Source organism: Tachypleus tridentatus, chromosome 13 (assembly GCF_004210375.1).
Source record: "Tachypleus tridentatus isolate NWPU-2018 chromosome 13, ASM421037v1, whole genome shotgun sequence".
NCBI lineage: Eukaryota > Metazoa > Arthropoda > Merostomata > Xiphosura > Limulidae > Tachypleus > Tachypleus tridentatus.
This window is the reverse complement of record NC_134837.1, coordinates 195,603,194-195,619,167: the sequence shown is the minus strand read 5'-3', so window position 1 is coordinate 195,619,167 and position 15,974 is coordinate 195,603,194. Positions and strand designations below refer to the sequence as shown.

At 31.7% G+C, this 15,974-nt stretch overlaps 1 protein-coding gene across 5 annotated transcripts in view; it reads right to left on the bottom strand.

Moving 5' to 3' along the window:
• The window catches only part of LOC143237832 (uncharacterized), a 247,443-nt gene that overhangs the window by 23,974 nt on the left and 207,495 nt on the right, over positions 1–15,974 (bottom strand). For all 5 annotated transcript variants that reach the window (XM_076477475.1, XM_076477476.1, XM_076477473.1 and 2 more), the window contains 7 exons: positions 15,322–15,368; positions 12,205–12,316; positions 9,652–9,755; positions 4,799–4,901; positions 3,679–3,829; positions 2,495–2,561; positions 1,619–1,685 (listed from right to left, as the gene is read on the bottom strand). In XM_076477475.1, coding sequence (XP_076333590.1) covers positions 1,619–1,685; positions 2,495–2,561; positions 3,679–3,829; positions 4,799–4,901; positions 9,652–9,755; positions 12,205–12,316; positions 15,322–15,368 — 651 coding nt within the window. The remainder of the gene's footprint in view (positions 1–1,618; positions 1,686–2,494; positions 2,562–3,678; positions 3,830–4,798; positions 4,902–9,651; positions 9,756–12,204; positions 12,317–15,321; positions 15,369–15,974) is intronic.

The following is a 15,974-nucleotide window of genomic DNA, read 5'->3' as shown; positions in this document are numbered from 1 at the left end:
CCATTTTTACATATATATATATAAAAGATAAATGGTTAAGTAACATGAGTAAAAGAAGGGGAATTTCCTCTGAGGGAAGGTCCAGTGTTTAGTTTTATCTTCCAGATTAAATAACTCTTATTATAATTGATCATAAATGATTGTTAAAATACCAATCAATTTAAGCAATCAGTTCATGTCAGATAATGATCTATATTTGGGATAATTAATGATTACACACACCACTCAGATTTTTTCTTCTCTTTTAAATAAGTTCTCTGATTTCTAGTGACCACTCATTTTAATATTTCTCATAATCTTAAGATGTGACAAAGTGAGTACTGCATCAAATAACCCTGATAAAACTTGACCACTGTAATAACTTTTTAATTCTTTTTTAAGACTTCTTTGTCAACTTTAAATCACACCATTAAAGATGGAATGGTTAACCACTTTGTTTGCTGATTGTTGTAACGTATGCCACAATTATCATACATTAAATTTCATTTACATGTGTTTATCAAAGTTTTCAACACCAGCTTTGACTTTCAAATCATTTAATGTGAAAAGACAAACCTGTTGTTTAATTTGGTTGTTTGCACTTGACCAATTGTTTAAGTTATTTGCTTGCACTTGACTAGTTGCTTAAGTTAGTTGTTTGCACTTTATTGGTTATGTTATTTCTTTGCACTTCATTGGTTATTTAAGTTAGTTGTTTGCACTTTATTGGTTGTTTATGTTATTTGTTTGCACTTCATCAGTTGTTTAAGTTATTTGTTTGCACTTCATCAGTTGTTTAAGTTATTTGTTTGCACTTCAGTGATCATTTATGTTAGTTGTTTGTGTTTCATTGGTTGTTTATATTAGTTGTTTGCACTTCATCAGTACTTATGTTGACTGTTTGTGTGTTAGAGCACTGACAGTTGCTCTCTAATAGTAAACTTAATACTCTATACAAAAGTTTGAAACTGAAATATGATCTAATATTAACATTTGTTGAGTATATGACATACTGTAACAATTTCCTGTTTAAATTTCAAAATTGGGGGAAAGTGAATGGTACAGAATCTAACAGATCTTTATCATATCTAATGCAATTTAAAGCAGTCTTTAAATTTCTTTTTGTATTTCTGTTAAGAAAATTTTCATGGATTTTGTATGTCATTGGTTTCAGTCCACAAATTCTTCAGTTAACACAGGAAGTTCATGTTGTGGATCAGTAATTAAACAAATAAGATAAAATAAAAATACATATTTTTCTCTGTAACATACATTTTTAATTAAATTAAACTTGAACAGGTGTGTTTCAAACACTATTAAGTATGGTTTCCACCAGTTATATATTTTATCAAACTGTTCTTGAGTAACAAATCCACAACAGAATGGAATTTGATTTCTTTACTATTGTGCCTCAGGTGCAGCACTATTTGGTTTTTAAACAACTTGTATTGTTTTACTTGATGGAAATGTTAAAATTGCCAAACAATAACAAAGTTTTTACACATTTTAGTGATCTCTTCAGGTGACAACCCTTCTATTAACCAGATAAGACTAACATACTGCATTTAGACAGAATTATTCATGTTTAATTTCCCTTATTAAAGTAAAACATTAATGTTTAAGACACTTTAGTCCTTACCACCACAATGATGCTTCCAGAGGTAACAAATGCATAAAAAAAACTTGTTCCAATCAATAACCACCAGCTGTTGTAAAAGAAACAAGAGAATAAGTGAAACATTGGTTTGTGATTTGTGGTTTTAACTTTGACATATATTAAATAAGATAAACACGTTCACTGTAATACACTTAAATTTCTGTATAAAATACTCTGGAATTTCAAGACTTCACAACTCTGACAAACAACAAATGAGATATGAAGGTTGATATAGGAAGTAGCATATACTATTAATAATAAAAAAATCAGAAATGAAATGTAAAATGCCTAGGTGAAAAATAACCAATATTTTACAAATTTGTTTCATATCTGAGATGTAATACTTTCCTCTAAGATATCAGTAAATTTTTAGTTAAAGTTGAGACTGTATAAGATTATATAACAACAAAATTATTCGATTTTATAAGCTTATTCTCATTTGATTTGTGTACAAGTAATAAAAATATCTTACATTAACACTCACATTTCATGATTTTGTCTGGAAAATTATTTAGATAAGAGCGTAAGTAATATATCTTTCTATAAACATACTCTCAATTTTAGTACATGTGCTAAAAATCTTTTATGGTAACACTCACATGTTACAAGTTTTCTATAAATAGTTTTTTTATCCATACTAAAATAATTTACAGACACTTCCATGTACACTGAAACATGCAGAATTTGAATACAGGTTACATTTAAAGTTAAAACAACTACAACAGTCTTAGAGAATTTACACACTTTCTAATGAACTTTTATCAAACACTTCAACACTGAAATTTTTCATATAGCTAGTTTATTACTCACTTTCACATTTAATGTTTTCTTTCATACGTACTTATTAAATAAACTCACCTGTCTAGATCAAAACCTTCCAAGACTTGTGCAGCAAGAGTTGCTCCAACAACTATTATAGGCACAGCTTTTGAGAGAAAGTCATAAAAAGTTTAAGCAGTAATTTAAAGTTTAGAACTTTTCCTGTTCTTATCTCTATTTTTTAGCTAATATATAAATTACAAAAGACAACAGGTGACTTAATTACAATAAGTTAAAGAAGCATAATTAAAGAGACAATTAAGGTGAGTTGTGCTGTAAACAAAACATTGTATAACGTCTAACTACAAGCTACACACGTGGATCTTTCTGGAAGTTAGGGTTAACAATGATAACGTTATTTATACTTCATATGCCCAAGGTTGACTGATTCATTATAAATATACAACATTTAAAGGTACATATGTTAAACATACCAGACATTTTAGTGTTATGTTTAAGAAACTTCCCATCCTAAAATTAAATACACTTTCATGTAATCCTTTAAAGCAAAGAGTGAGTTTTCTATAATTATGCAAAATGCTTGAAGAGTAATTGCACTTTCACACTACTGGTAAATGAGTAATTTCAAATGTAATATCAAATATTTGTCACCATTTGTAACAAAGACTGCTACACAGAAAAACTGAAGAGAGGTATTATTATATCTCAGAGAATAAATAAATAAATAGAAAGAGTAGAGAAGTATAATATTCTTGTAGATTTATTTAAGTCAGTGTTACAGTTTTTGTTTAGAAAAAATAATAACATGCATTTTACTGAACTGTAAAAATGAGCAAGTTATCATATTTTTACTGAAACCTGACATTTGTATTTTTCTAACTATAATTACACTTTTTCTAATGTGTGTGTGTGTGTTTTCTTATAACGAAGCCACATCGAGCTATCTGCTGAGCCCACCGAGAAGAACCAAACCTCTGATTTTAGCATTGTAAATCCATAGACTTACCGCTGTGTTGTGGGGGTGCTTTTTTCTAATGACTTGTGACTTTTACATTTGTAAGTCAGCTGTGTAGTAATCTTTTCTAACACATACAGCCTGACATTTTATTAAAAGCTAACCAGTTTCTCCTGTTACTCTTCATGGCAGTAACCAACTTAATTACATTCTGTATCCAAGTTCCTTCTTAACTAGAACAATAGTTTATTTTCTTTGTAATTATTACATTAATGTTTAAACTGACAGTTACAACACATACACTCACCCCATCCCATTGCAGCAATCTTTTGTTCTAAATGTTGTATGGTCTTCAATTCTACAAACTCCACACAAATAGTAAGACCCAGACACAGTTGCATGCAGATTGATGCTAATAGGAAAAACATCACAAGGGAAACAACATGTGGATAATACTCCTGAAAAAGGAAACAAGGTAGAAAAATTAGTAAAAAATGTTTAAACATGAAGTTTTACATTTTACAAATAAAACTAATTTTGATAAACATGCCTGACACCAAATCATCAAAAATAATTGACTCGAGTTTATACCTCCAACAATGTAGATGTGAAAAACAAAATACTAGTTGTATGTAAAATGGGTTTAAGCAGTGTTGAAATGCTATTACATTCTTCTCAATTGAAATAAGTATTAAGTGGTGTGATAACAACTATTATTGATGTCGTTGTGATGTAACATTTATTACGTAAAGATCAACAATCAGCTACATCTGTTTCCCTGTAGGGAATTACCAGAATTCTTTTATTACTAAACCTACACAAACAATGAGGTTGTTTGATCTTCTCCTTAGAGCAAAAGAAAAGAGGAAAGAGTGTATTACAAGTCCTAAATCACTGCGGGAATATAAAGATACTTCAAAAAATCATAAAAATTAAAGTGTGTAATAAGTTTTTTTTAGTCATAAGTGATAAAAAGCTTTCAGTCCAATGCTGTATCTGACTGTTAAGTTATACTTTTGAATAATACTCTGCTGTATTAGTACTAACAAATCAAGACACTGTCCATACTCTCAATATAGTTTATTTGCAGTATGTTACTATGGTTATTATATTTAGTGCACAATTGAAAACCCATTTTAAATGTACTAAAGTAAATCATACAAATATGTACTGTGTATACTTGGAAAAGGAAATAAAAAATATTTAAATAGTATTAGGAGGTCCCAAGATAACAGTGGTCTAATTTGTGGTAGAAGCACGAAACAGTCACTGAACATAGTGGCAAAAATACTACTGTAAGGAAGAGACATTATATTCACAGCTGCAAAAAAAATAATGGAACAAAAAATATTCCTGGCAGTAAAACAGATATACAAATCACAATTAATTTATTATTTCTTTCCATCAAAGAACATACAATATAATACCTTGTGCAATGATTCATGCAAAGCCCCTGTAAGACTACTGTAAGCTCCAAGTACAGCAATGCAAGACTGAATCTTCAAAGCTGTTAAAGGTCCTCTTATCTTCCTGAAAATTAGAATACAGTAAAACTTTGAAAAAAAAAAAATTAATTCTAAGAGATTATTTAATTGTGGCAACAAAACATGTATCATAGCAATCAAATAACTATAATACTAACAATAAATATGGTAAAAAATGCCTAAAAAACATTTGTTCCCAGATTCATGACCAAAATGCAACCATCTAGGGTTAACTTTGGATAATTCTACCCATGAAGAACCTGGAAGGCTTACTGTCTGGGAATTTAAAATTGGCAGAAGATATATTTACAAATACAACTTTTAATTACGATTTCCAAATTTACAAAATACCATGCCATATTAGAAGATCTGGCTTATTTGTGATGCTTATGTCACAAGTTTCAATACAAGCTGAGGGTGACTCTCCAAAACCCGTGCTGAAGGCACCCTAAGGATGACAAAAGTATTAAATACAATGATTCAGGCTCACCATCTTAGGGTAACCACTTACCTCCATTATAGTCAGCACACATATAATTATTTCATACATGACAGCATACTCTCATGCCATTTCCCATTGTTATTTTATTATTAGTTTGATCTAACTGTGCAGTTTTGAGGGTTCCAAGTCCTGGAACATGCAGAATTTGATAATGGGCAAGCCATTTTGAACAGTTTTTATTCTTAAAATCTACAAATGTATTCTGTTTTTCAAAATGTTAATTTTAAATGAGTCACCATAAGCTTTATGAGTTAAATTAAACCACATGGTACAATGGTATACTGAACAGTAAACACTAAAGAACTTTTTCACATACCTCAACAATATATAGTGTTTGATGTTTACCTTAACAAAACAGTTTAAGCCATTTCCCACAACTTGTCAAATGAAATCTCTTCCCAGCTTTGTAATGTGGAGTGCTGTTTATTGGAAGAGCTGGAAAGATGCATGTTGATTTGGACAAGGTTGTAAAATATTTGTAGGGGGTACTGCTAACTAATCTATGATCATATCCATGGTTGGCTACAGGTGATCAACCAGCAGTGCCACCCCTTCATGCACTCATTCATCATACAACCTGTCATTTCTGTACAAAGAAAATTGCTGAAAGGTGAATCTATCACCAGGTATCAGAAATGTTTTCTGTAAGGAGAGACACATGGGATGACAAGAATCAATAAAAACCTTAATGTCATCTACATTTGAATGAAAACCTCAAAGGTTCCACTGTATCAAAGTAGCCATTTTCACTTAGGTGGAAGAGAATTGGCTGAAGATCCCTTCTGTTTCTGACCACATTTTTTTTCTTTATTGGAAGGAGGTCTGTTGACCTTCATGGATTCTGCTCTGTGTCAAGTGGGCTGGTCTCTTTCAGTGGATGAAGATTCCAGCAACTTAGGGCATGAACAAATAACTGTTCTGCATCTCAAAGCTGGTGAAGAAGATGAACCCAAGGAAATGTCAGAGCACAAAACCAAAGGAAGTGGATCTGGAGAGCCACTGGAAGGAATGGTGGGTACAGAGATGGGAGTAGATGCTGACTCATCAATTCTCCTAACTGTGGAGGGAAAAAAACTCTTCACATGGTTGTAAAATGACAATGTTGGAGGCACAGAGAGATCTGTCTGCATTCCCATTGTAGCAATGGAATGGATTGCAGGATCATGTCTGAGATGGAGTGAGGATGGTAGCTCCTGTGCCTCTTGGAAGGAGCTATTTTTTAAGTCTTTAAACATTGCATCTCTATATCCTCCACCCACTTAGGGCAAAAACAAATGTAGGAAAGGACTGAACCACTATAGTTAAACACTGTGTGTTTCCTGTTTACACTCACAGGCATCATGGTCTTTGCTACCACAACAGGTATACGTTAAAGTTCAATAACATGATGTCTTCGAGTTTCTGAACCACTGACACTGGAAACATCTCAGAGGGTTGGGAATCATCTTACAGTTCAGATACCCTGCCTCAATGGTAGCAGATGGACATGATGCTTAAAATGTCAAAATCAAAACATTAGTAGGCAGCATAATTCTGTCTTTGCAAGTGGAGATTTGATACACTGTTGAAATATCTTGACTGGGAAAACCAGTGAGGATCTCTGACTTGGGAATGTTTTTAAATCCTCTTCAACTATAACTTCTCTGGATGAATTCAAAGTTGTATGGGGAGTAACCTTAATGGGTATATCCCTGATGGCCTTTGACTTTAAGAGGAATTTGGTGTTTTGTGGTGAAGATGCTTTCACCAAAATTTCTCCTGAGTGCAAATTCCTTTCTGACTTTGGGGAGCCAGCAAACCCCCTAATCCCTTTTGAACGAAAATGGGAGACATCTGTCCTTATGATTTCTCAGACAATGAATGCATTATTATGTATCTCAGGATGGCTGATACAGGTATTAACACTTATACTAATAAAGCATAGAACAACATTTTCACAATGTGTCACCCCCAAACCTCACAAATTTGATTGTTCACTACAACCCATAATGCTGACCTATGAATTATTTAACTACAACCTCTGTAAATACACAACATGAGCATCTTCTAAATATGCAATATCAGCCAGATCCTTTTTCGAAAACTCTTTTAACTTTAAATCTATTCTTAATCAACTAAATTATAAAGCCTTAATGGTCAGTTTTGATGTAATCTCCCTCTTCACAGAAATCCCAACTACTGAAGCCTGCAAGATAGATTTGAACTTTATGTCCAAGCCCACAACTTATTGATACACTTCTCCCAGCAACCAGTTAGCAATCCTTATAGAATTCACTACCACCAAAACTAACTTTATGTTCAGTGACCAAACCTACCTACAAATAAATGGTTTAAGTATGGGGAATCCTGTGTCACCAGTTCTAGCCAACATTTTTACGACACAGATTGAATCTCAAGCAATCAATTCAGCCTTACATCCACCACTATACTAATACAAGTATGTTGATGATACAACTACTGGATACACATCTGCAGAACACACACACTTAGTTCTTTCAACCACGTTAACTCTACACACTCTAACATTAAGTCATTTGTGAACATGAAAAACAAACCAAATATCATTTCTCAATTTCAAGATAACAAGAACCAATACACAATTCAAAACAGAAATCCACAGAAAAATCATTCATACTGGACTATGCATTCCTGGGACTCAGCACGTAAAACAAAACAAGAACTCAACATATTAAGAAACCAAAAACACACAGCCACAAAACTATACTCACCTGATAAAATCAATGAAATAAAATAACACTTCATTAACATCAACAAGTTTCCTCCAAAAACCGTTAAAAAAATGGTATGCACATGCATAGATTAACAACACAATCAACAACAAACAAACAATGATAAATCCCAAGATACAACAAACTACAAAACCTTACACTGCTACATACCATATGTTCCCAACATCAGCAAAAACATAACCAGCATTTGGAAAAAAACTTATAACAAAACACAACATTCCAGTAAACACCAAATTTATTGAAAAACCAGGTACAAAACTAAAGTCCATACTATGTAAAAACTACACTGAGAAACACAACACCAATATTATATTTAACATACAATACAACAAGTGTCACGACTTCTATACTGGAGAAACAAGCAGATAAATGGAAACTAGATTCAAAGAACAAAAACGTGTGAAAGTGTTTTTTTTTAACACTGCAAATCAAATAAACACAACATAACTGTAGAAAACACCCAGATACTAAGTAGGGGAAAAATATAAATAAATGCAAAATCAAAAAGCCCTACTTATCCAACAACTAAAACCACAATTAAACCAATATACAGGAATAACTTTATACCTAACATTTAACTGCAATGCCCCCTACAATCCTGTACCCGTTTACACTATCATCCCTAAGACATGTGCCTTGCAAAGGTCAGTTGCAAACTCTCTCTTAATTAACCTGAAGATGACCTAAAAAGGTCGAAAAATTGTTCTCTGCTTTATTAGTAAAAGCGTTAATATCCATACCAGCCATCCTGAGATACATTTTCATTTCAAGTGGGTTTCTCATAATCACAAATGCATAATAAGAAATTGATGTATACAATCCAGTCGTGATGGTGACTGTACAACAGAATTGTCCATGCACTGTCATTTTCTAATAATCTGTTCTTTTCCAGTTCTTTACATTTTTATTTATTTTTCCTAATAAAGTAAGAACATTTCAGTGCCCATTGATCCCCCCCACCACTACGGAGCCCTATGAGGGAATGCACTGCAATGCCAAACAAGGACCTTGCAAGAATGCAAGGGTTTTGTAAACACTACACTCAAACACCAGCATCAGATACAATGTCCTCAACACCTATTGATAAAGTCCAACACTGGCACTCGATTGACCCTAGCCTAAGTGAACCAGCCGAACGACCCTGGGTGGGTCTCTCCAAGGCTGCCCGTCTACAGGAATTCAAAGCTAAAGTGGTGTGTTATGGTTGAACCCTTCAACCACCAGGGTCCTCTCCTTCCCTTCACAGGTCACCACGCAGGCAAACATGAGGGTGGATGTTTAGATCCTAGAGGAGGTAAACTGAAAGTACAGAACCTTCCCTGGAAAACATTAACTATTTAGGAATTTCCCCTCATTTCCGACTCCACTAACTTGAGTTCCTATAATAAAAGTAGTGTTATATTACTTTTCAAATCAATCAAATTGTCTTATGATAAACACACAGTATTTGTGACAATAAATTATTTCAATAATGTATAAATGCATATTACTTTTTTTTATTTATGTGTTAAGCTGAGAACATTAAAGTAGAATTTAACACTTACCTCCAACATACTAGCAGAATTAACATTGTTATTAGTACCAGGCATATACATAAAGCACATCCAACACCGACAATGACATCAAACCCTTCATGAATGTGGGGAACCTGAATAATCATAACAATGAAGAACTGGCAAATTTTTAATGAAATCAAACAAATGGATAATGTTTGAAACTAAGTCAGTATATTATTACATTAGCTAGCATCTCAAACTAACAAATTTACAAAAACTTCACATGACTAAGTTATTACCATACTTGCCATACACAACTGTACAAGTTTAATCTTTCTAGGTCTTTTGTATGACTTGTTTAATATCCCTGCATCCCAAAATAATATAACAAAATACTAAATAATTAGTTTTACACAGAAAGGATTCAACCTGGAGAAAGTAAGAAATTGCTTGGTTAAATGTGATGCATAGGATTACTTAAGCTGTCTCTAAGTTTGTAATTTCTGTGTGTGTGTATATATATATATGTGCATGTCATGCTCTCTCTCTCTCTATATATATATATATAAAGCCTGTAAAAATTTTGTGACATTTTCAATAAACTGCTTTTCCATCTCTAAATGTAACTTAAATGTATGTGTCAAATGAAGATTTTATTTCTGAATCATTTCAAGTAACACACAAGAATATATTTTACAGAACTATAATGTATATTAAAATATAACTTATACTTTTGTGTCAATATCAAAATGATAGAGGTCCATGAGGTTTTAAAGTACACAAACTATCCGGGTGTATAATGCTTCTACAAACATACAATGTAGACCAATAATTTAAAAGGTACAGTTAACTAATGATTCACTTACAGACGTTATTTGTAAACAAAATCAGGTTAACAAATTTGAATCCTCTACTGCTATCTTCTATACTATGAACTGAAAAACTCATTGTTAATGAGTTATCTCTTTGAATTCCTTTGATAGGACAAAGTTACGAGTACTGTATTTGAACAACTTTAAACAAATAAAAGAACAAAAATTGTAAATCATATTGTTCTAATTACATTCCAAGCTGTAGTAAGTCTGAGAAATTATTACACTAAAACGTTTTCAAGTTTTAAAAGATTAAGTATGGTAGCCTACTTAACTTTTGAGAGAGACACAACATTTCAAAATCAAGCTACCAAGCTGTCTGAAGGACATAAAATTTATTAGTGACCTAAGTTTGTCAGAGAGTGCTACAAGCATCCAGGAAATAGAGGGTGGATTAAAAAAATATCCCCCTATCCCCAAAAAACAAACCCAACAACAACATAGTTGCAATTTAATTCTATTTTGATGTTCTGGGGACCAAGTTTTGATGGAGATCAGGGAAAAAGGACTGCGTATGTGTGTATTTTCTTATAGCAAAGCCACATCAGTTTATCTGCTGAATCCACCGAGGAGAATTAAACCACTGATTTTAGTGTTGTAAGTCCACAGACTTACTGCTATACCAGCGGAGGACGAAAGAGAACAATCAAAGTTAATGTAAACTAGCAGATATCCAATGAACTACTTGCATACCATTATATTTTCTACCTCAACCTCCTTATCTTGTTTTACTCTTCATCATAAGCTATGAATTTTATTTTAAAACATTTATCTGTTTATACCAAGCTTAAGAGAGGAAACAAGGTAGGTGTTCCCCACATACTGGTATATATGATATTAAGCATATAACACACATCTAGTTTCTACATTAAAGATTAAAAAAAATCTTCAGGTTTAATTCCTCCTGTGGTAATTTCAGGTAAAACTGGTTTCCCTAAAGATATCAGATGGAAAAACTCACAAATAACAGTAGCTTTGATGAAAAAACACTGGGAGTGATCTGTTATAGATAGACTGACTGATGCTATATGCTACTACAATATCCTCACAGGCAAGACAGACACTATCCACTACAATGAACAGTGCAATCTCAGTAAATTTCTGAAGCATGTGTTGCCACCATTACAACACGATAACTTATAAGAGTTTTTAACGAATTTCAATATTACTATTATATGCCTGTATATCAGACTCCTATCAGAGGGATGGGCAGGGTTGAATTTTTAATTTAAAGCACTAGAGTTTTGCAGTTACAATGCATAATTATTGTCCTTCAATAAGACATGATTCTAATAAAAACAAAGTTAATAATATTTAACCAAAAAAATATCACAATCATGAGGCTTCAAACCTGAAGTTACAAACAAAAATAAATAAATATAAAAGGGCACAAAATCTTACAATGACCTTTGGGTTTAAACGTTCAAAGTTATAGTAGTCCTTAAAATATTAACAAGTATCCGATGATCCTGCGTGAAACTCCCACCCCTATAAAACAAAAGTATTAGTCCACCTTATGATACCACAGTTAAAGTGAAACACTTTTTCTTTGTATTTGCAACTAGGATAAGTCAGTCCAATAAAATTCCTAAAAGACATTCAGCCCTATACCTTTTGTGCATTACACATCCAACATGTCTTTCAAAGTTTTCATAAAGGTAACTGAACAGTCATTGTCTAAGACAGTGTGTGATAAATTCTATAAAATATGAGCACAGTTATAACTTACAGGAATGAAAGACGATTTCAAAACTGCAAACATCCCTACTCTATCACAAACACATACAGTATAATTTTCTTCTTCAGTTGGCTGACAACCTTCCAGGTGGAATTTCAATTTTCTGGTAAGATAAAGGGAATATTAAAACAGCTCAAGAATGTGTACATAGAATAACAACTAAAACAAAATATTTTGGTACGAGTAATGAACAAATATCTTTTACAAAAATAATTCAGGACCAAACTACAGGTTAAGCATTTTATTTTCCCTTCACTTTTGATCTCAACTGTATCGATATATATTTTTTAATACTGTATTGATATTTTTTCTAGCAACTACCACAAACAAGTTTCTTAAATTCTAATTTTATTCTAGCACTTAGCTAATAGTTATTTTATCCCCAAAGATCTGATGTAATGTATATGTGTCATTTTTTAAATAATATAGGAATAGTTGGAGTACATTGTGCTGTGTGTATCTCACCCCGAATGTTTGATTTATGCATGGTTTTCTAATTTACTGGAGGATAGTCAGAATGTATCATGTAGCATGTTGTCCCATCCCAAACTTCTGATGTAATTCACTATATAAGGATAAAACAGGTGCACTATGATGCCAAAAGAGGAGCAAAACCTATTTTTGTCAGTTCTACATGCAAGATTTCTTTAAAGTGTACTAAACACCATTTTCAGTTTATTTTAAAAATTATATATATATATTGTTTTCTTAATCAAATAAAGCAACCCCATATGCAAAGCACGCTACAACACAGTCAGGGTTATGGAAAATAATATTTAACCTGCCTTTTTCTAATTAAAATGAGAATTATAGCTGTATTAATTACAACATCCACTTTTTAAAACTTTCATACCATGAACTGGAGAAGTAGGAAAAGGAATACACCTGTAGATGTTTATTAATGCTTAGAAAGGTTTAAAGTGATTTATCTAATGCATTAATGTTTTCTGAGTGAACTAAAGTATCATAAAAAGAAATCACATTCTATAAGACTTATTCCTCAGTACAATATAGTTCAACATATTCCCTATCTTTCAGAATAACAGACCTCTATTACAAATTTATTAAATTTTTTACAACTGGGTATTTAGATGAAAGAAAAAATGGGTTCTAGTAATATTATTAGATGTCTTAGTTTCCTTAAATCATCTAATATATGATGAACCACATGCCCAATCAACTGTGAACATAAAGTGATTTTTTTATTCTTGTCATACTATTCTTCAATATTTTTAAATCTCACATCGTTCTTGAATTGACTAATGCATTATCTACCTATAATTATGTTAAAAACAGTGTTTTGAAAAAGATATCTGCATATCTATGTAAACATCTCTAAAATTGGTAACTCATCTTTTACAGCTACTGTAGTGACCATTTATTTGAATTTTGATATTTCAAAAATTATTTCATTCTTTGCATTTATGTATGTGTACACATTTGTGAATTAAATTAATACATCTTAAGGTACACATCTAAGTTTAACATCATGCAACAATGGTGTAGGTAAACCCATGAAGACTTTAGTGAAACAAAAACAAACAAACAAAAAACACTCACAACCCTGCAAAAGAAAGTAAAATAATACACTATATTATAATATAACTAAAATAAAAATATGTTCCAGATTTTTTTCATGTAATATTACAACAGAAGTGTGGAGGGGGCATTCTGGCATTTTCAAATCATAAGAGGCCTTATAGACTGGTTTGCTAGTACTGTTCATAGAGGAACCTTTCACAAGTTAATACTTTCTATAAGAAGCATTAAATTTGTGTATCCCACACACAATCCTTCACAAGTTGGAACTATATATGATCAGAGAAACTTCTTGATACAAAAATAATCTCACGAGGGAATTTTTAATCAGTTGGGACTGAGTTTTGCCAGACACGTCCTCAGAGTGCTTCTTCTGTATTTATCTATACTACTGTAATGATATCAAAGATAGAAGTGAAATTGTAAACATTAAATGCTGACATGTATATATGTAAGATATAACAGGTAGAAACTGGAGTGGTTGTTATAAAGGGGTGTCATGTGACTTTTGTTGATTTGTTTTTTTTTTCAAACACACAAAATGCAATAATTGAAGTTTCATAACAGTGATATTGTATAAATGTTTAAAATTAGGCCCTTGAAAAGCTTGAGATTGATGCCTTGTGCTTTACTACCTTCATATCAAGATTTATACCATTTATAACCACTGTATTTTGTCTTTACAAACAATCTGCTATAACAATTAAAACTCAAAACACTAACAAAAAAAACAAACTTGATTTCTGTTTATGTGAAATGACACTTTGAATATTTTCTAGTGACACGCATCTTAGTGTGTATTATTTTGTCAGGCAAGTTAATCCAAATACACAAATATGTTGTTAAATAACAATTTAATCTCCTTGAATTTTCCTTTGATTTAAAAAATTTTCCTCAAAATAAATTTACTTCCATTAAAGATACTATCAGAAATGTCACCTTACAGATTGGTGTTTCTGCTTATAATTAATAATTGTAATATTTATACCTTATTGAAACAAACAGAGGAAAATGAACATTTTCTGAAAAAAAAATTTATTTCTCTCGAAAGTACTGTATTGGAAAAGTACTCACATTGTGCTGATATAAACTGTAATGTTTTTATATATTAAATGTGGTACCCTTCATTAAAAATATAACAGTTTTTTAAGAACTCCATTGTTAGTACTATATTTACATATTAGATCAATAAAGATACAATGAAACCCTAATGTACAGTATTAGTGAAAGTTGTGTTGTTGTTGTGAGGATATTTTTATTTAAAACTGTGACCTCAGATAAATAAATGGTTAACGCATGTACCATACTTATTTTTCTAATTGTCTGAACACTGAATATTCAAAGTGTGAAATTTTTAAATGAACTTTTTATGTGGTGCCATTCAGTAGATAGTGCCATGCTGTATTTATTACACAGGTCATGTTCATATAAGTACGTCCACTAGGTCCATTACAGTAAGATATGCGAGTCATTTTCAATCTTCTTAGAAGATCAAATATTGCACACAAAATACTTGGAACAAGTCAAGAAACAAAAACTCAGATGATGTGTAATGTCAAAAAAACTTACCCATCTGTAAAAAAAGCCAGCCCGCAAAACAAGTTATGTGCTCCAACCTACAATTTTATAACAAAACAAAAGAACACAATTAATATGACCAGATTCTAAAAGAAAATTACAGTTAAAGAATCACATCAACTCTAGTTTAATACTTATTTCCCTTCCTCAAAACATAACTAGTGATATTTGTGAATAAGGAAAGGTAATTAGCATTGTTTCTGTAACATAATGCCTTATGGAAGCCATCATATGTTTAATGTACTTTGGAACATAACAGTGTGAAATTAAATTGAAAATATAGTAAAAATGGGTAACTGCATCAAAAGTGTTATAAAGTGTTTGAGTTATAAAGTAGTACTACTGTATTCACTTTCCTTTACCTGAGACAACAGTAATTTTAGAAACCTTTAAAACCCATTTGTTAAAACTATCATAAACACACTTATGTGTGTGGATAATCATATAATAAAAAATTATATATACTTATATTCCATGTTTGCTTATACTTTACTTTAAATTCTTCATACTTTAACAAAAGATTATTTTTGTATATGTAAGGAAATGGGACTACAAAATCTCCATTGGGATATTTATATGAATGTATTACAAACATCTTTATTGATTTGCCGTACGGTGTATGTTCCACCTCTGGCAGTTCAATG